This window comes from Sciurus carolinensis, chromosome 2, assembly GCF_902686445.1.
Source record: "Sciurus carolinensis chromosome 2, mSciCar1.2, whole genome shotgun sequence".
NCBI classification, from domain to species: domain Eukaryota; kingdom Metazoa; phylum Chordata; class Mammalia; order Rodentia; family Sciuridae; genus Sciurus; species Sciurus carolinensis.
This window is the reverse complement of record NC_062214.1, coordinates 113,775,966-113,795,797: the sequence shown is the minus strand read 5'-3', so window position 1 is coordinate 113,795,797 and position 19,832 is coordinate 113,775,966. Positions and strand designations below refer to the sequence as shown.

The window sequence follows — 19,832 nt, the reverse complement described above, 5'->3', positions numbered from 1 at the left end:
TTTAAAAAGTTTATTTTTTGAATTTGACTCATTTTGAATTTTTTAAATTTAAATACATGTCATCCCTAATTTAAATTTTATTCCTAAGCCCAAAACTCAGGACATGTATTCACATAGAAGTACTTTTATCAAAAATGTATGTCCTGACTCAAAGTTTGTTCAATTCATTATCATCTGTTAATTGGAGTCCTCGTGGGTCTTTGGCAGAATTTCAGATAGTGTAATAAAAGGAGAAATGAAAAACTGTTGGGTATTTGCTAGGGAACAAAGTAGCCTTCCTTTCTAAATCTGTTGTTTGAAATTATTTTTTCCTTGCCAGATTTAACAGAAGTTAGGCTGGGAATGTAGCTCAGTGGTAGAGCACTTCCCTAGCAGGTATTGGGTGAAGAGGTATTGGGTTCCATCTCTAGCACTGCAAAACACAAAAGAAGCAACAAATTTAACACAGTTCCCTTGAAACAAAGCAAAATAATGTGAACTCAAAACAAGGCACAAATTCATACATAATTACATTGTGAATTAAAGATAAACAATGAGACTTAATTAGATGATTTCATTTAATATATGAATAGATAGAAATACAGTAGAAATAGGTCATCTACTCTGAAACCAATTGTAATAATTGTAACCCTAATAATGTTTTAAGTGTTTCAGTTGCTAATACCAAATATTTCTAGTTTATCTGATTTTACAGAGTTTTCATTGGGCAGTACTTGTCAGAGATTTAAAAATGAAAGTGTTTGCAATCATATGATTACATATGTTCCTAAATGACATTTTTGTTCTTAAATTTAAGTGTATACACACACACACACACACACTTTGAAATAGAAATTTGGTTGCTTTTACCTAAGCTTTTTAGTTATATACCTAAGAGTTAAAAGTGAAAGTGAAAATTGAAAATCGAATGTAAAATTGAAATTAATGTACTGGATTTTATAGTATCAAATTATATGGTTAGTACTTAGTAAATGTGTTTTGATTTTTCTGTTTTGAAGGGAGAGATGACCTAGAGAGCTTCCAACTTGAGATAAGTGGTTTTTTAAAAGAAATGGCATGTCCATATTCTGTTCTCATATCAGGAGATATTAAAGACCGTTTAAAAAAGAAGGATGACTGTTTGAAACTTCTATGTAAGTTATCTTTCCTTGGACATTTAAATGCATTTGTTTGATCTGGTTTGTTATTTTCAAGTCAAGATTTATGCAGTTTCTTTAATGAAGCATTACCCATTTTATCTGTTAAAAAGGTTTAGTATTTGGCTTAAAATATGAAGCTATCTCAGAAATGTTTGCATAAAATAAATAAATTCTAATATGTGATAATTGGCTAATATAGAATGCCCTGTGTTTGTACTTTATATAGTATCTTAGTAATTTTTTTCCTTCACCTAATTCATCTCTTAGCATTTATGAGTAGATGTCTAAAGTTGGTGCTCTCCAAGGTTCTGTTTAAAACTCTGGGTGCAAGACTGCTAAGCAGATTGTCAGATCTTGTTTTAGTGATAGGCATTGAATGATAATCTGTTCAAAACATTTATTGATTACCTACTCTTGTACCAGAAATTGCTGTAGGCACCAGGAAGATGTCAGTGGTTTTTGTTTGTTTTGTTTTTTTTTTTAAGATGAAATTTTTGCCTCCGGGGCTCTTGAATGTGGCTTGTTTTCAAGGGGGTACAGGTGAACCTATACTGAAATAATAATAATAAATAATAGATCTATTTAATGGGTCTTTTCAAAATGACTTTAGTTTTTTTTTTTTAAGTTCTACAAAAAAGTTGGCCACTTGAAAGAATTTTCTTACAATGTTTTTGAAGTTTATTATTATTTTAGGTTGTATCATTTATAACAAAAGATCATGTAACATATCCCTCATAGGCTGTGTAGTATTAGTAGTTTTTTTTCCATCGGAGATAAAATTGTATGTTTTTGTTTAGTGATAATAGAAGTGTTGGCATTTGAATTACCTTGTATATGTTGAAGGCATCAAAATTAGGTAGCCCCCCCAACACTCCCAGTTCTTAACAGTTTTCTTCCCTTTCAGTGTGAATCACTGAGTTAATGAACAATTGTTACTAATGTGAGGTCACAGTAACCTTTAGGTACACTGGGATAGAAAGGAAACTAAGAATCACTAACCTAGAGGAGCTTGCACACTCTTACTGTCAGTCCATGAGAACTTATAATCCATGATCCTTATCCTTTTTACCTTAGCTCCTGAAAAGCTCAGTGGTAATAGCAATACAGGTTTCTGGTACAAGTAAAATTAAAGAGATATAAGAGAATTTTGGGTAGTTCTTTCTGATTATGAACATACATACTCAGGAGGAGTGTGATGGGGTGTTAATATTTATGGGTACTGAGTTTCACTGGGGAATACAAAAGCATTCTGGAGGTGGATGGGGTGATGACAGCACAGTAATATAAATGTACTTAATGTCACAAAGCTGTACACCTAAAAATGACTAAAATGGTAAATTTTAAAATTTACATGCTCATTGTGTAAGTCTTAGTATATAAAATTGTAAAGAAGAAAATAATTTATTATTTTACTACCTAGAGAAAATTATATTATTTATATTTTTGGTATATTTTCTTTCCCTTTTCACTGTGTGTACACACACAACACACATACACAGAAGAATGATTGAAAAACTGTTACAAATGCAATTCCTTTTCCTCTTTCCCTCATTTAATGTATTGTCCTATTCATGTATTTCCTGTTGTTGTCATTGTTGTTGTTGTTCTGTGGTACTGGTGATTAAATCTGGGACCTTGTGCATGCTAGTCAAGGTTCCTTTTATTTTATTTTGAGATAGGGTCTCATTAAATTGCCAGTGTTGGCCTCGAACTTGCAATCCTACCTCAGCCTTCCACATAGCTGGGATTACAGGTATATTCCACTGTGCTCAGCTTAGTTTTTTTTTATCAAAATGATTTAAATTCACTACATTACTTTTTATTGGCATAATATTTTTAGTTAATAGATTTAAAGTTTGGAGTTATTTGAATTTTTTTCCCTATTTTAAAACAATTTATGTTTCTGGTAACTTAGCCAAAGACTGTGAAAATTTAAAAAATCTCTTGTCTAGTTATATTGCTATATTTTACTTCAGAAAGGTATATTAATTCATAGTCTTAACAGAATTTATTCTTTTTTTTTTTTTTCCATCCCATGGTGCTGGGGATTTGAACCGTGGCCTTTCCGCTTCAGAATTTATTCTTTATCTTTAGTTCTACTGTTTAAATTATAATTGTCGTTAGCTGTTTGAATCATATTTAGTCAAATAACAACCTTGCTGTTCCTCCTGGAATGTTTGCAATGTGTATAAAATAAAAAGGGCCACATTCCTTCCTTTGGGAAAGCTTTTATGAATCAAGAGAAAATGATGAGAACTTCACCAGAAAAAAGTATATAAGTATATAATTGAAGTATATAAGACATGAACATGTATTCCAAAGAAAAAAAATATATATGCTTTTTGTACCAGGGATTGAACCTAGGGACGCTCAAACCACTAAGCCACATCTCCAGCACTTTTTTTATATTTTATTTAGAGACAGGGTCTCACCGAGTTGCTTAGGTGCTTGCTGAGTTGATGAGACTGGCTTTGAACTCACAATCCTCCTGCCTCAGCCTCCTGAGCTGCTGGGATTATAGGAGTGTGCCAACATGCCCAGTAAGATAAGAATTTTTAAAATTGCTTGTAAACTGAAAAACTGCACAATAGTATTCAACACTAAGGTCTTATAAAAATAGAATAATAGAAGTTTGTAGGAAAACAAATTCTTATATACTGTAGGCATTGTACTATGGTGGTAGAATAACTGTGTAGTCTCTTAGAAGGGCAGATTTTCAAAATCATAGTTAAAATTCACCCCTCCTGGACCTCGTAGTTCATTGTCTCTGAATACATATGCCCTAAGTGTTCAAAGATAAATGAAAAGGATGTTTATTACAACATTGTAGTAGCAAAAAGACTGGAAACCTGGGTGTCCACAATAGTTAAATAGGAATGGCACATTTATGCAGTGATATCACTATATAATCATTAGGAAAAATGAAAATGGATCAAATGTACTTATATGGAATAATCTCTGTGATATGTTGGTAGTAAAGTGCAATGTAGAACATGTGTAATGTACTCGTTTGTATAAAATAAACCAATTACATAGATAGTGAGTCTGTGTACTGAACTTGCACACACACATTATACATGTCTAGAAAGATACCCAGCAACTAATAATGGTGGTTACCTCTGGAAAGGGGGAATCCGAGGATCTGTGATGTGAAGACAGCTTACTTTACTCTGTATTGTTTACAATCTACATAGGTTAGCTTGTAAATACTAGACTGAACTCTTGATTGAACACTGCTTAGAGCAAGCTTCCACTGAACAAAAGCAGACTTCCAAAGATACATTTCTGAAGAACTGATATTCTCTTTTAATGAGTCTCTAAGGGGCCTTAGTGTGGTCCTCATAAACAAAGTATGGTAGATACTGGTTGTAACTTTGTGGTATTTGGCTCTTTAGACTATAATATGTAAATTGCATAGAAAATTAGTGGGTTTTACTTCTCTGTCCATGAGAATCACCTTGGGTATAAAACACTTCTACTTCAGCTTCTGTTTAACTTCTACTTCAACTCTGTTGGTTTAGAATCTCTGAGGATGGGGATCCTGAGGATGGATTCTATACTTTTTATACAATCTTCCTAGAGATGGTTCTCAGCTGAATTTGAAACTGCTATATTAAGTTGGGCTTTTGTGTATTATCATTTTAACTAAAGACAAAAAACAATATCTTAACTGTTATAGTGAAAAGTTAATTTTAAAATAAGACTATCCATCTAAGATTTTTTTGTAATTTTCTTAAATGTCTGTTGAAAGGATAGAATGAAATGGTGAAAGGAAAGGGGAGTTGTGAACAGCCTCATGTGGTCTGTCCTGACTCAGATTGTTCTACGTGTAGATAAGTTAGAGCTGCACATTATCTCCTAGCCCAGTGCTTTGACCAAAGAGAGAATGTGTTAGTAAAGTCTCATACATTCTTAATTTTTTGATTTACTGGTAGTCTTTTCTACCGGACTTTAAACTCTTTGAGGGCAGGCAGTCTCTCTTATTTGATGTTGCATCCCCATTGTATGTGCTCTGCTTGACTCAGAACAAAATATGTACCTATTGAAATAGCAGTCTAACTCATTTAATGTATTAATTAAATGGATCTGTAGCCAGCTAGTGCATAGTCAGGGAGAATATAAGTCATTCATTCATTCCTCTTGCCTGATGGTATTAAATAAATTCATTTTAGTTTTATTTTTAGTGCCCCTTTTTGTACTCATTCATCTATTCAAACTAAGTCTTAGAGTAAACCTATACAGGTAAAATAGATGAAAGTGAAGCAGCTCTTTGCAGGGACTTGGAGCCTTGTATGCTTAATCTAGAGGGAGTTGCTCAGACTTCTTCAAAGTGAAAAACTATTAGCCATTTATAATATAAATTTGAAAGAGTATTTTGTATAACTTTAGGTAGGTACTCCCCTTCTCCTTAAGTTTACTGTGTTCTGCAACTGTCGTTATTGCTCTTTTGTTCTTTGTAAGGTGATATTGTTTTTGGTATTGTTGAGCCTTATTTTAAGTGAATTATTTCAGCAAAATTTTTTAAGATATTTTGTTCAGATATCAACATTATTCATTTTAACTTCTTTTGTTATAGTATTTTTAAGTACAGAACTTCAAGCTTCACAGATATTGCAGAAGAAGAAATGTAAAAATTCTCAGTTAGATAAAAACAGTGAAATTTATCAGGAAGTTCAAGTTATATGTGATTCTCTTGGTGTACCCAAGTCAACCACTTCTGACATTCCACTTATGCTAAACCAAGTGGAATCAAAGGTATTGTGTTTGTTTTATTTTTATTTTCCCCCAAATTAACTTAAATACTAACATATAAATGTATTAAAGTGAAAACATTTCCTTTAAGAGTAAAATTTACCTATAATTTCAAGATGAGTTTGTCTTCATGTAAACTAAATTTTGAATTGGGACTTAATGTGCATGTGACTTAATTTGCCTATAGCTAATATTTAGGAATCGCATCTTAATGGGTGAGTGCCTTTAGGCTTTGCCAGAGTTTGCCATAATGGAAATAACTTGCAAATTCAAAGATTGCCTTGCTAATCAGGGATGTAATACAGTATAATGAAAGAAGGATGGTTTCCTGTAAAGTCAAAAGGGAAACTAAACTTTTTTCCCAATGGATGTTAGAGTGTGGTTTCTTTGGCAGTGAGCAAATATTTGTTTTGTTGATAAGTGATTCATAAGTGCGTATTATGTAAGTGTGTACTCATACATGAGTATTCTGATAGAATAATTAAAAAGAAGTACAAGTCATGTACCTCATGCTTTCTCCATTATAATGGTCATCTGGGCTATTTACCTAAAATGGTTCCTATAAAATTTCTGTATTTTTTTCTACCTGTGTTGTACCCAGAAGACAACTTATCATTGGGGCAGAAAAATTTTTATAATCTAATTTAAAGCTGTTCAAATGTGTTACAGCAAATAGGTATCATTTACTGTTCTAAATGTTTATATGTATAACTTGTCTAATCATATTACACATGAGGTAGATAGTGTTAATAGCTATAACCTCCCTGGTAAGTAACTGAGGTAGTGAAAGATTTAATAATTTAAATAAACATGTTTCCAAGTAATTGTAGACCTGAGGTTTGAACATAGGTAGTCAACTTCCAGAGCCTATGTTCTTCACTCACTCCATAATAAGTAATATTACACGTGTGTATTCAGAATCCCTCTGTAGTAAGGAGTTAAAATGTGAGGCCTGCCTGTAATCCCAGTGATTTGGGAGTCTAAGGTAGGAGGATCATAAGTTCAAGGTGACCTGAGAAACTTATCAAGGCCTTAAGTAACGTTGTGAGACCCTGTCTCAAAATGAAAAGGGCTGGGGATATGGCTCAGTGGTTAGATGCCCCTGGTTCAAATCTCTGTTACCAAAAAAAAAAAAAAAAGATAATAATATATAAATACATAAAATTGACATTACAATGATTGGAACTTGTAGAAATGGCATATTTTAAGAAAATAAGTTAATTCCATAAAATATGTAGAAATCATGTCAGTATCATTGGTATAGAGGTAGATTTGCTATGAAGCTAATGAAGCTTAAACTCTGAGGCTTCTTATTTGCACAGGTACTTCTAAGCTAATTTTAAAAATTACTTTCTAGGTATAATTTGCATGTCATAAAATTAATTTCATCTTAAATATATAATCAATGAATTTAGTATATTTACCAGGCTGTTCAACTATGTCTAAAATCTAATTTTAGAACAGTGAAAAGAAACCTCATGCTCATTTACAGTCATTTCCCATACAGCCCTATCTTCCAAAGTGATTTTGAATTATTTGAGTACCCCCAACATTAAATAAGCCTTTATTCTTCTTAAAATCTGAACTGCTCCTGATTATCTTTCATTGTTACCTTGCAACTAAGAAACTTTAAATATTTCATTTATTTTTGAAACATTTTCTTTAGTTAGTGAAGGATTCTCTAGTTAGGAAAGTGAGCCTACTTAGGCTCTCATTCTATGGTCATTGTATTCAAGATAGATTATTATTATTAGATGACCTCTGATAATACCAAAGCAAAAGTAATGCCTGATATCTTGCTTGTCAAAATAAAAATGTCTTAAGTATTGTAAATCAGTGACTTTGCAAAAGTAATGAAAATGTGTATGTGGTGAAACCAGAATAAATACAATTAGAATGTGTACATAGTATTTAGTTGATAAAAATCAATGTGCTTGTTAATGTGTAAGTATGATCTTGAGATTTACCTGGAAGTAAGAGATTGCCGTCTTTTAAGAGGAACACTCCAAAATTATTTCACATAAGACACAATTCCTCATAGTAGAACCTTTGATTAGGTACCTTAGTCTCTGTACACTGTTTCTTCTTATTGGAAAGATCTTCTGTAACTTGAATCAATATAACTGGTGCTTCTTTGAAAAGATAATTTGCATCGTAATGGTACTATTTCCTGGTTTGCAAAGGTGGTATTTTAATTATTCACTTTAAGGTTATTCTCTAATGTTCAAAATACCATTCAAACCAGAGTAAGATTGTTTTAAATTAGGTATATACATTTTCACAATCTTTTGTATTTACTTTTAGGTGAAGGATATTCTCTCTAAAGTCCAGAAAAATCATGTGGGAAAACCACTGCTGAAAATTGATTTAAGTTCAGAACAGGGCGGTAAATCTTCCTTTTTATTAGTTTGATATAATTAAATTGGTGCATATAACTGTATTAACCACCATTTTTGTTACTATGAAATGCTCAAGTCAGAATAACTTATAAGAAAAGAGCTTTATCCAGCTCACAGTCTTATAGACCAAATGTCCAAATAACCTGGTATAGGCTTTGGCAAGGCTTTGCCTCTTGGCTTTGTAACCTAATGACTGCAAGGATGGGAGTGGAAGGGGGGAGGTATCACATTGTCAGACAGGAAGCCAGAGAGGCTGGACCCCAGTCCCTTTCAGGAATACCCTTAGTTGATCTAAGGATCTCCTACTAGGGCCCTGTTTTTAACTCTCCTACCACTTCACATTACTGCCAACCTTCAGACAAAGTCTTCAACACAGAAAACCTTGAGAGGACCAACAGAATCTAACCATAGTAATGACTTAATTTTGTAAACGGACATTGAGATTTTACAGTGCATAGCATGTTTGTTATTTTGGAGATTTAAAATGGATTGATATTCTAGAGTAATATATTCAAACATTTCTTTGGTCAAATTATTAAATAAAACATTCCTGGTCAAGAATATTGATAGTGCCTAATATGTTAGTGTTTGATTTCAAAAAGATAGTATCTTTAAAAGTGATGAGAAGAGAAATTGCTGGTGTGTTTTTCTATATTGGTCCATACTACATAGAAAGTAGATGTTTTACTTAAATTAACATGTTTAATTGAAGATAAACTTGTTATCTTCTGAATATTATAAATGTTCTGTCAGATGCTCATTTAAATAATTCGCCATAAAGTCTCATGGGAATCTGAACATGGTTAAGGACAATATATTTTGAATTACTAGGAAGTACTTAGTTCTAGGTTTCTGTGTAGAATGAGTCTGAAGTTTATGGTTTTTGTTCCAAATTCCTTAGGAACAACTGGAAAAAATTAACGATGCCCTTTCCTGTGAATATGAATGTCGTCGGCGGATGTTAATGAAACGATTAGATGTGACAGTGCAGGTCCTTTGGATGGTCTGATAGAGCAAAGGTAAGGCTGTTTTCCCATTTGTATCCTGTAGGTGTGTCCTGTGACAGCTCTTCAAGGTCTCATTTGCTGTTTTGCAACTGTTCCACATTTGTCCCTTATCACTAATCACCGCAGTCAACTATTAGTCATGTATAATGATCCCAGTTTTGTCTAATGATCCCAGTTTTTTATAAACCCCTGTTTGCAAAAAACTTAAATTTTCCACAGCTTTCACATTTGTTTTAAATTCATAGATGGTGTGATTTATGTCAGAATGTGCATTGAGGAGGAGGCATCCTGTGAGATAATGAAATAGATATAACGAATAGCTTACTAAGAAAGCAGGGTATAGGAATGGGAACAGGTAGTACTGATATCTGAATAGATTTTAAAAGTATCTTAAAGCTGGGTAGGTGTGGGATGTGTTCCAGTTGAAAAGGAGGTTTCAGGAGAGGGGGATTTCCATTTATGAAATCTCTTCAGAAAACTTTTTAGAAAGCTATCTCCCATCATTCCCATTTTATGTCTTTAATTTGTATTCAGGTTTAGTTTGGGATACTTCCTGTTATGGTTTAGATATTAGATGTTCCCCAAAGTTCATGTATGAGACAATGCAATAAAGTTTAGAGGTGAGGTGATTGAGTTACGAAAATCTTAACCTAATCAGTGTATCATCCTCTGATTGAGATTAACTGGGTGGCAGGTGAGTGTAGCTGAAGGAAGTGGGTCATTGGGGGTATGCCTTTTGGGTGTGTGTGTGGTGTGTGTGTGTGTGTGTGTGTGTGTGGTTCTGGGGATTGAACCCAGGGCCTTGTGCATGCAAGGCAAACACTCTATCAACTGAGCTATATCCCCCAGCCCCATCTTGTGTATATTTTGTCCCTGGTCAGTGGAGCCCTTTCCTCTCAGCTTCCTGGTGCCAGGTTTTAAGCTGCTTTCCTTTGCCACACCCTTCTGCCATGATGTTCTGCCTCCCCTTGGGCCCCAAAGAATGGAATTGTACATCAATGTACTGAGATCTCTGACACTGTGAGCCCCCAAATAAACTTTTCCTTCTTTAAAAATTCTTGTCAGGTCTTTTGGTCATAACAGCAATAAACTGACTAAAACACTCCCTATCCCAGTCTGCATCATAACCTGGATACTCTCCAGGCAGTAAACAGGGAAAATTATAGAAGTTACCTTCTTTTCAAAGATCACCATCCTGGATTCCTTGTTGTGTACTATCTGAAAATCATTTGTACACGAGTTACCCAGTTTTTTAAAATTATTTCAGGTTAAAGGGTAATCTGGCCTGTTACTTGTCTGCAGATGAATTCAGGTGTTACTTACCTTTTTTGGGTTACTTCTGCCTGTATTAACATCAGTTGGGGCCACTTATGCAGTACTTTTGTTTTGGATATGGTTTGCCCCCCAAGTGGGCATGTGCTGGAAGATTGGTTCCCCAGTGTTAAGGTAATGGAATCTTTAAGAGGTGGGACCTAGTGGAAAGTAATTAGGTTCATCCACCCTTTGGAATGGATTAGTGCTAGTCTTGAGTGGGTTTGGTCTTGCAAGAGTGAATTCATTTTTGTGAGAATGGGTTGTTGTAAAGCATGGCCACCCCATGTACTTGACCCTTCTGCAGCAGCTGTTTCTCTTTGGCTTCTTTGCCTATTGTGATGTAGGTAGGGGGCCATGCTATTGAACTCCCTACTGACTAGAATTGTGAACCAAATAACCCTCTTTATACATTATCCATCCTCAGGTATTTTGTTATAACAACACAAAACTAATACATGTAACTTCTTTCAGCTCATGCCTGGGCTGGAATTGCCAAGATGATTGTCTCACATGTGTGTGTCCTGACTCTGTTGTGGTATTTCCATTCTTTTCTTGGTTCTCACATGGACTCTCTCTCTCCATGTGGAGTATTAGTTTTCCATAGCGCTCTAACAAATTGCCACAAACTCAGTAGCTGATATAACCCAAACTATTTTCTTACAGTTTTGGAGACCAGAAGTTCTGAAACAAAGGTATTTACAGGATTGTAGTACACCTGGATTTTTAGGGGGAGAATCTGTTTTTTTTACATTGCCTGGCTTTTACATGCCACTTGCAGAGTTTGGCTTTCAGCCTAATCTTCTATCTCAAAGCTAGTAGGAGAATCTGATCTTCTAATCTTTCTCTCTGTCTCTGCTTCTGTTGTCACACTACCTTCTGTTGCTGTCACACTTCTCTATCTCTCTTTATAAGGAGCTTTATGATTATATTGGGCCCAGATACATACAGATTAATTTTTCCATCTTAAGATGCTTAATTTAATTGCATGTGCATCTGCAGGTAATATTCACAGGTTCTGGGGATAAGGATGTAGACATTTTGGGAGGTTGAGTGAACCTACAGATATCTAATTTTTAATTGAATTTTATTTTTCATGCATATTTCTGCAGAATGGTGGTATGCTTTTTTTTTTTTTTTTTTTTTTCCATAGGAATACTTATAAAAATTAAGCCTACCATTTTTGGTGTATTTTGTTCTCAGAAACTTGTGTCTCTTATTGCAAGCTGAACTGATTATAGCTATCATTGGCTGCTCCTCTGTTTTCTGGACCCCATGACCTGTTCTTTCACTGATTACTCCTTATTTTGCAATAATAAATTTATAAATAACTTCCTAATACAGTGTATATGATTTTTCTGAATCCCCAAATTCTGAAAATATTCTGTCACATTTGATTTTTTTTTGATGAAATAAAATCTAAGTAAAATTATTTTTCTCTAAGAATATCGAAGGCATTGTTTCAGATTTTTCAAGAACTTGGTACTGCTGTTATGAAAACCATTGTCATTTGCTGTTGTTCTCTCTGGACTGTTGGGCTCTTATTTGTGGAGTTATGACATTTTACAATGTGAGTTGGTTTGGATCTTTTTCATTCGTTACACCAAACACTAGTTAGACATTTCAATCTGTAGATTCTTTTAGCTTTTATGTTTTTCTTTATAATTTCTTCCCTTTTGTTCTCTGAAATTCTTATTAGTCAGATATTGGACAGCCTGGATAGATCTGCTTAAGATGATTAATTTTCTCTCTCATTTTCCATCAGTTCCTTTTTGATTTATTTTCTTAGATATAGTGTTAATTTTATTTTATACTTAGTGTTGAATTTTTTTTCTACCATCATTTTAAATTGCCACAAATTCTTTTTTGATTCTTCAGTTTTTTTTTTTAAATAATTTTTTCTTGTTTTTGAATGTATTGGCTTCTTGAATGCAGGTGGGGACTTTTTTATTTTGGAGTTATTGTTATTGTTACTATTTTGCCTTCAGTTATCTCAATTTCTCCAGGGTGGTTTTGTCTTTGTCTTTTTTTCCCCTTTATCTCATACTTGTGGCTTTCATCAGCTGGATGGTGGTCTTGGTTGTTGATATTGAAGGATGAGGAGCTGAAAATCAGACTGGAAACCGTAGTCATTGATAGAGATTATTAACATCAGGCTTTGAAGCTGGCTTGTGCTTGTGGCACTTCTGACTTTAGTGTGTCAGAAGTCTTGCCTTTGTAGCTACCCAATATGTTTTACAAGAAGGGAAACTTCATTTACTTTATACTCCCCCTGCCCCCGACCCCCTTTTGGTCAGGGAAGGAAGGACAGCAACTTGGAACTAGGAGTTGGAATAGTTTTCTGATGTTGGTTCTCCTCTTATCTATGTCCCTTTCATTCTGTTCACTGTAAGATATGTGTACCTTTTTATGTTTAGTGTGTATTCATTCTGACTCATTTATTTATCTATAAATCCTCCCTTATATATCTTACAGAGTCTTTTCAAACTCCCGGGAGACAGATAAAGAAAAGTGAAGAATGATTAGAATAGGGTAGTTGGTGCAAAGTATTATTTCAGCATAGTAGTAGAATAGCTGTAAGGCAGAGCTGAAGATTATCATCCATGTATGTTCTTTCATAGGAATACTTTGAAAGTATTATATGCAGTACTTTGTATATGTCAAGCACTTTGATGGTACCTGTTTGTGGTTAGGCATTTCAGTATTCTCTATAGGTACAGGATATTTGTAGAAGATGGCTGTTTCTGTAGTACTCACTAGGCTTCTCAGGTTAAAGCCCAATTCTTTTCTGCATGTGCACCTGGATAAACTCTTGGATGTGTTTGTCCATGTTATTGGAGTGACTATTATTTGCAAGAAGCAAACAAAACCCTAAAGGCTGTGAATTATCAAAGAAATAGATATAATTGTTGACCTCAAGAAAAAGAGTTCAGCTGTGTGGGAAGTACCAGTTTTTACTGATCTCTGGCAACTTAAGAGATATTGTATATATGTTGGGTCTCCAGTTTAATCTGATAGAATTTTTATGAGAAAAAGGAATTTAGAAATATGAGGCAAATTATGAAAGATAGTAGCATGAAAATTGCCTTATTATACCAACTTGGAGGATGTTTTCAATGTTGGCTTTAATATTATAGAGAAATCTTAAACAAATGAGTTTTGATACATTCTTTTCTTTGAACATTCACAGTGACATGGATACATGGGTGTGTTGATCCTTTACTGGCCTTAAACAGAGGCTTTGAACAAATATGCCTTTAGGAAATATGTTGCTATGTTGTTTATCTTCTCATCTTGGTATTTTTTTCATCATATATTAAGAAAGGGAGACTTTTTTTTTTTTGTCTTTTCCTAAGTCTGGGAGATTTTTAAAATATTTTACCTTAGGCTATTTACGGATAAATTTTGGCCTTTCATTTTGTCTTTTTTCGTTTATTATGTGCCTATGTACTCTAGATTTTGTTTTCTTGCCAAATTTAGTAGATCTTTATTATTTTTCCTTTATTTTCACGATAGAAAAAAAATGTCTGGTATTGTTGAATGGCTGTCATCAAATATTGTTCTGTAAGAGTTTAAATCTCTGCAGAATATTTTTTCATATAGATACATTACACATTGAGGTTTCTTCTTTGTCTGTTTGATCCCTTAATGAAAACCTTGGCAGCTAAATTTCTGTCCAGGTCCATTACATATTCCTAATTTCTTGATTAAAGAATATTCATGATTTTAAGGCTTTTGAGTCATATTCCTCTTCGAAGATTAATTTCAGTTATTAGTAAGGTTAATCTAGTTTCTTTTATTTTGCTAGTATTGAAATAATACTGAGAGTGTAATTTATAGTTTGCCTTTTTCACTAAATATATTGTGATCATTGTCCCATATTTCGAAAAGCTCTATTCAGTACCCTTTTTAAATTAATTTTTAATTTCTTTTTGAGATATAATTCACATAACATAAAATTCTTCATTTAAAAATATACAATATAATGGCATTTCATAGGTTCATTATATAACAGTTGTTACTAATTCCAGAAAATGTGCATTGCCCCAATATGAAAACCCATTAGCAGTCATTCTCAACACTCCATCTCCATTTCCTGGCATCCATTTTTATAATGAATTTTCTGTCTCAATAGATTTACCTATTCTGGAAATTTAACGTAAATGGAATCATGACATGTGCTCTTGTGTATCTGACTGCTTTCACTAGATAATGATTTTAAGGTTTGCCCTTGTTGTAACATATAAAAAAATTTCAGTCATTTTGGTGTCCTATTTATGTTGGCATTACATTTATCTTTTGAAATTTTGCCATAATTTATTTCTTGTTTTATGTTTTCTCATATTAACAAAAATGAAAAAATTGGACTTTTTTGTAAGATTATTAGACACTTGAACTTCCTCTCTTTTTTCCTGTGCCTTTTTCTTTTTTTTTCCTGCAGGGTCTTCCTATTTTCCTCTCAGTTGAGCTTTTTATATATTAAGGAAGTTTTGTTACTTAGTTAAAAAATATTTTCCCCATTGTCTATTTGTTTTACCTTTTGATGTATAGAAATTTTAATCTTTATAATGCGGTTAAGTTTTTAAAATAAAACTTCAAGCAATTAACTATTCACTTCAGAATTCTTTTTGGTATTTGATGTGCCTTATTGTTGTTATTATTACTGTTTAAATAAATAGCTAACAGTTTATTCTAGCCCTATTAAAAATATCTTTCTCATTTCTTATTAATCTCTGATGCCTCCTTTATCATTTATGTAAATGTATTCATACATTTATGAGAACCTGAATATAAATTGTTTCATTCCATCAATTTTTTTTCCCCAAGTTTCAATTAATTATATGGAGGTAGGATAGTATACTGTCTATACACCTGTGCTTGAGGGGCATTTGGCCTTTATTAGTAAACAGACAAACTGGGATTCTTCTTCATATTTTGGGAACAGTAACCTAACCTTTTTAAGCTTTTTTTTTTTTTTCCTGTCTACAGAAGGGGCTGTTGAAAATCAACCACTCTAGAAGGATGTTTTGAGGATTAAAGAAATCATGCCTAAGTTAACAGCATCCTGGAATATTTAGCTTTTTTTTATTGTTGTTTTTCCGAGGATTGAACCTGGGAGAGCTTTACCACTGAGCTACATCCCCTTTATTTATTTATTTTTTAAATTTTGATACAGGGTCTCACTGAGATGCTTAGGGTCTCATTAAGTTGCTAAGGCTGGCCTCAAACTTGGATCCTCCTGCCTATGCCTCCCATCTCTGGGGTTATAGGTGTGTGCCACTCCACCTGTCTAAATGTTAGCCCTTAAAGCAATGATAATTTCATGTTTTATATTAGTATATTGTAGGATTCTTTCAAAATTCTTCAAGTCATTCTTTCATATTTAGTTTCTGAATTAACTTCAGATTTTTTTTTTTTTTTTTTTGTATTGGGGATTTAACTCGGGCACTTCACCACTGAGTTACATCCCCAGACCTTTTTTATTTTTTATTTTGAGACAGAGTCTCACTTAGTTCCTTAGGGCCTTGCTCAGTTGCTGAGTCTGACCTTGAACCTGGGATCTTCCTGTCCCAGCTCTCCCAAACCCCCCAGTTGCTGGAATTATAGGCATGTGCCACTGTCATTTTTTTTTTTTTTTTCCCCATCCTTCCCCAAACCATTCTAATGGAACTGTAGTAAATCTAAACTTATACATTAGCTTGAGAGAAAGTTGACATGAATAGTCACTCACTTGACCCAGAAACTTGTTATTTCTCACCATTTATTCAAGTTTTCTTTTGGTTTTTGCAAGATTTACTAAGTTTTGTTTTTTGAAGTTCTGTACCTATTTTTTAGTAAAACTTTTAACTTTTTCTTTTGTTAATAACGAATAGAATCATTTTGTGTTAAATTTCTTCGTGAGTTGTTGCTGGTATTTATATATTCTTTTAGCATCTGTTGGTCTATTTTTTCATTGCACATATAAATTATCATCAGGTATTTGAATTCCTTTGCTCTTTCCTGTTTATTTTTTTAATCTCTTTTCCTTTCTGACGATTGTGACTGCTCTTGCTCTTTCGTTAAATTTTACTTTTGTTACTTTTTCTCTAATCTTTTCATTTAGGTAAAAACAGATAACATAGCAAGAATTTACCAGCCCAAACGTTATGCTTTGTCACCTAAGACAACAATTACATTGGCACATCTACTTGCTGCTCGTGAAGATCTGTCTAAGATTATTAGGACAAGTAGTGGCTCCAGCCGGGAGAAGACAGCATGTGCCATTAATAAGGTTGGTTTTTCTTTCAACATAATGGAGAGTAAATTTACCATTATCCTTGTTTGTCATTTTTATGGAGTTTGGTCCATTTTTCTTTTGGGTTCTTTTGTGAGCCAGAAAAGAGCATGGAGGAGCTTAAGTCCGTGTAGACTTAATTATGCTTTTAATGTGTATTATTCATTTGAATATTTGTGTTCATAAATTAAATCAAAGTTTTATCTGAATCTAAGGAATTAAGAATTACTTTTATCAGTAGCTTTAGCAAGAATTATTTGCTTTATTTCTAGTATATAGTCTTCTTTTTCTTTTTCTTTTTTTGGTAAGAATCTGAAGGAATTTTTCCGGGTATTGACTTTTGGTTGCAGGAGGTTGGGGGGCAATAAAAATTAGTTCTTTGTAGATATACATGACAGTAGAATGTATTTTTGACATATTATACATACATGGAATATAACTTCCCATTCTTGTTGTTGTACTTGATGTGGCGTTACACTGGTCGTGTATTCATTTATGAACATAGGAGAGTTATTTCTCATTCATTCTACTGTTTCCTATTCCTATCCTCCTTCCCTTCCCTTTGTTCCCCTTTGTCTAATCCAATGAAATTCTATCCCCCTTCCCCCCTCGCACTTATGGTGTGTTAACATCTGTATATCAGAGAGAACATTCGGCCTATGCTTTTTGAGGATTGGCTTATTTCACTTAGTATGATAGTCTCTAGTTCCATCCATTTACAGCAAATGCCATCATTTCACTCTTCTTTATGAATGATGATTTAACTCTTTATATCTTTGGTATAAAGGGAAGAAGAGCACATAGTTTAGAGTCATACCAGTCTGGCCTTTATTTAGAGGAATCACTACCTTGGGCAAGTCACTGAATCTCTTTGAGCTTCTGTTTCCCAATTCAGAGCATAGATCCATTTCTTTGACAGTGGTCTTAAATTAAAAAAGCTCAAGGACCCTGAAGTTTTTTTTTGTTTGTTTTTTCTTACAGTGTCAATATAGTAAACTAATTTAGAATGTTAATATCAGCTAGCTAGCATGTCTTCTCTGTTTTAGTAGCATCCTTCATGGCAGACTTTATTACAAAAGAGTAAAAAATCAAAAGGAAGGGATATGGATAATTTTAAGGCATTGTTTTTCAGTGTAGTTTGAGATAGGATATCTTGTCAGAGGGACTTATTTTTTTTCCTATTCCCTCCACTCCATCTCCTCCTCCATTTTCCCTTCCACCTCCTCTCCTTGGTGCTTGGGATCCAACCCAGGGCATTGAGCATGATAGACAAATGTTCTACTACTGAGCTGGACTTCCAGCCCTGGGGATAGTTGTTTTTAAAGTGAACTTCCTAATTATTGCTAAGTTAGGCATCACAAAAGTTTGCCTCTCTGCTTCCATTTTGGATCACCCCCTTCTATATTCTGAAGTGTTCTTTCCTTAAATATGTTACTTAATGTCTTAAATTGGATTATAGTCAAAATCTAGTCTTACTGGATTAAAGTTCTGTTTCTTTAAGTAACATTTGCCCATGTTTTATCTGAGTTTATAGTCTGACTATTTGAGGGTAACCTTAAGATCATTTCTTGGAGCAGCATCTCCATATACCCCCCGACATATTATGTTAGGTTAGAGAGACCAGTGAGAATAACAAGCAAAAGAAGGTGGATTTTTGGGGGGGGTTGTTAATTAGGATATTATTGCTGACATTAAAAGAGTGTTCGCATACTTAGAACTTTGTTCTGAAATGAGGACGTGGTGGTACTTTCTGTTACTTATTTACCACATAAATTTTTAAACTCAGTTTGATTAAAGCATCAGTGGAAGTGGAGTCCAACTAATCCTAGGTCATTTTGGTTAAGGAGTACATATTTGCTTTCTTTCCTGAAAAGCAATAGTAAGATGCTGTTGATTCCCCTTGGCTGTGGCGAGTGGTTGACACCCTCCTCAATTACCTTTCACTCTGCTCATGGCATATGTTGTTCCTTCTGCAGAAGGTTAGGAATTAAATTCTTCCCTAGTTTGTCCTTCAGGGTATTGCAAAGCATAGGTTAAGGAAGTATATCAACTTTTAATTTTTCTTATATAGCTGAGTATCCCTTATCTAAAGTGCTTGGGAACAGAAGTGTTTCAGATTTGGATTTCTTTTGAATTTTGGAGTATTTGCATATATGCAATGGAATAGCTTGCAGATGGGACCCAGAATTCATTTATGTTTTATATATGTGTCATACAATAGCCTAAAGGTAATTTTATATCATATTTTTAGTGTACCTATGTGTTGACTGACCCATTATATAAGATCAGTTGTGGAATTTTCTACTTGTGAACATCATGTTAATGCTTAGGAAAGTTTTTGATTTTGGAGTATTTCACCTTTCGTGTTTTAGGAGTAGGGATGTTCGACCTGTAATGTTATAGTCACTATCATTAAAAAGTTAAGTAAGTGAACTTAAGTTTCTCATGAGAAAGAAATGATTCATTGAAAAATCCTTGTATCTCTTTGCTGTGATGCCTGGTATTATACTTATTATATTCAACTCTGACTTCATTACATTCACATGTTATTATCAATACTTTGTGCTTTGTTGAAATAAAATGTGCTTAGGAATACAATTTTTATTTGATACTCTATTACCAAATCAATGTTAAATAAAGGGTATGTAGTTTGTATTAATAAATATTTTACTTATAAAATTCTTAGCATGATATATACTACATTTGTTATTGAATTTGTTAGACTTAAATAAGAGGAAATTAATAAGCTCTTCATTTCAGAAATATTCCCCCAGATTTTTTAAAAATAATATCACATTCTAAGGAATTTGTCATATATCACACTTATATTTTTCAATATTAATTCATACTACTGTGTGTGATACTTTCATGTTGTTAAATATTTGGCTTCTTTTTAATTAGAAACAATAACTTTAGTATTATTTGAAATCTTTATGTAAATTTTAAGTTT

At 33.4% G+C, this 19,832-nt stretch overlaps 1 protein-coding gene across 1 annotated transcript in view; it reads left to right on the top strand.

The window, feature by feature from the left end:
- Positions 1 to 19,832, top strand: part of Fam98b (family with sequence similarity 98 member B) — a 31,021-nt gene that overhangs the window by 9,091 nt on the left and 2,098 nt on the right. The window contains 6 exon segments of the mRNA XM_047538742.1: positions 999 to 1,133; positions 5,716 to 5,894; positions 8,196 to 8,297; positions 9,192 to 9,281; positions 9,283 to 9,309; positions 16,712 to 16,879. Coding sequence (XP_047394698.1) covers positions 999 to 1,133; positions 5,716 to 5,894; positions 8,196 to 8,297; positions 9,192 to 9,281; positions 9,283 to 9,309; positions 16,712 to 16,879 — 701 coding nt within the window.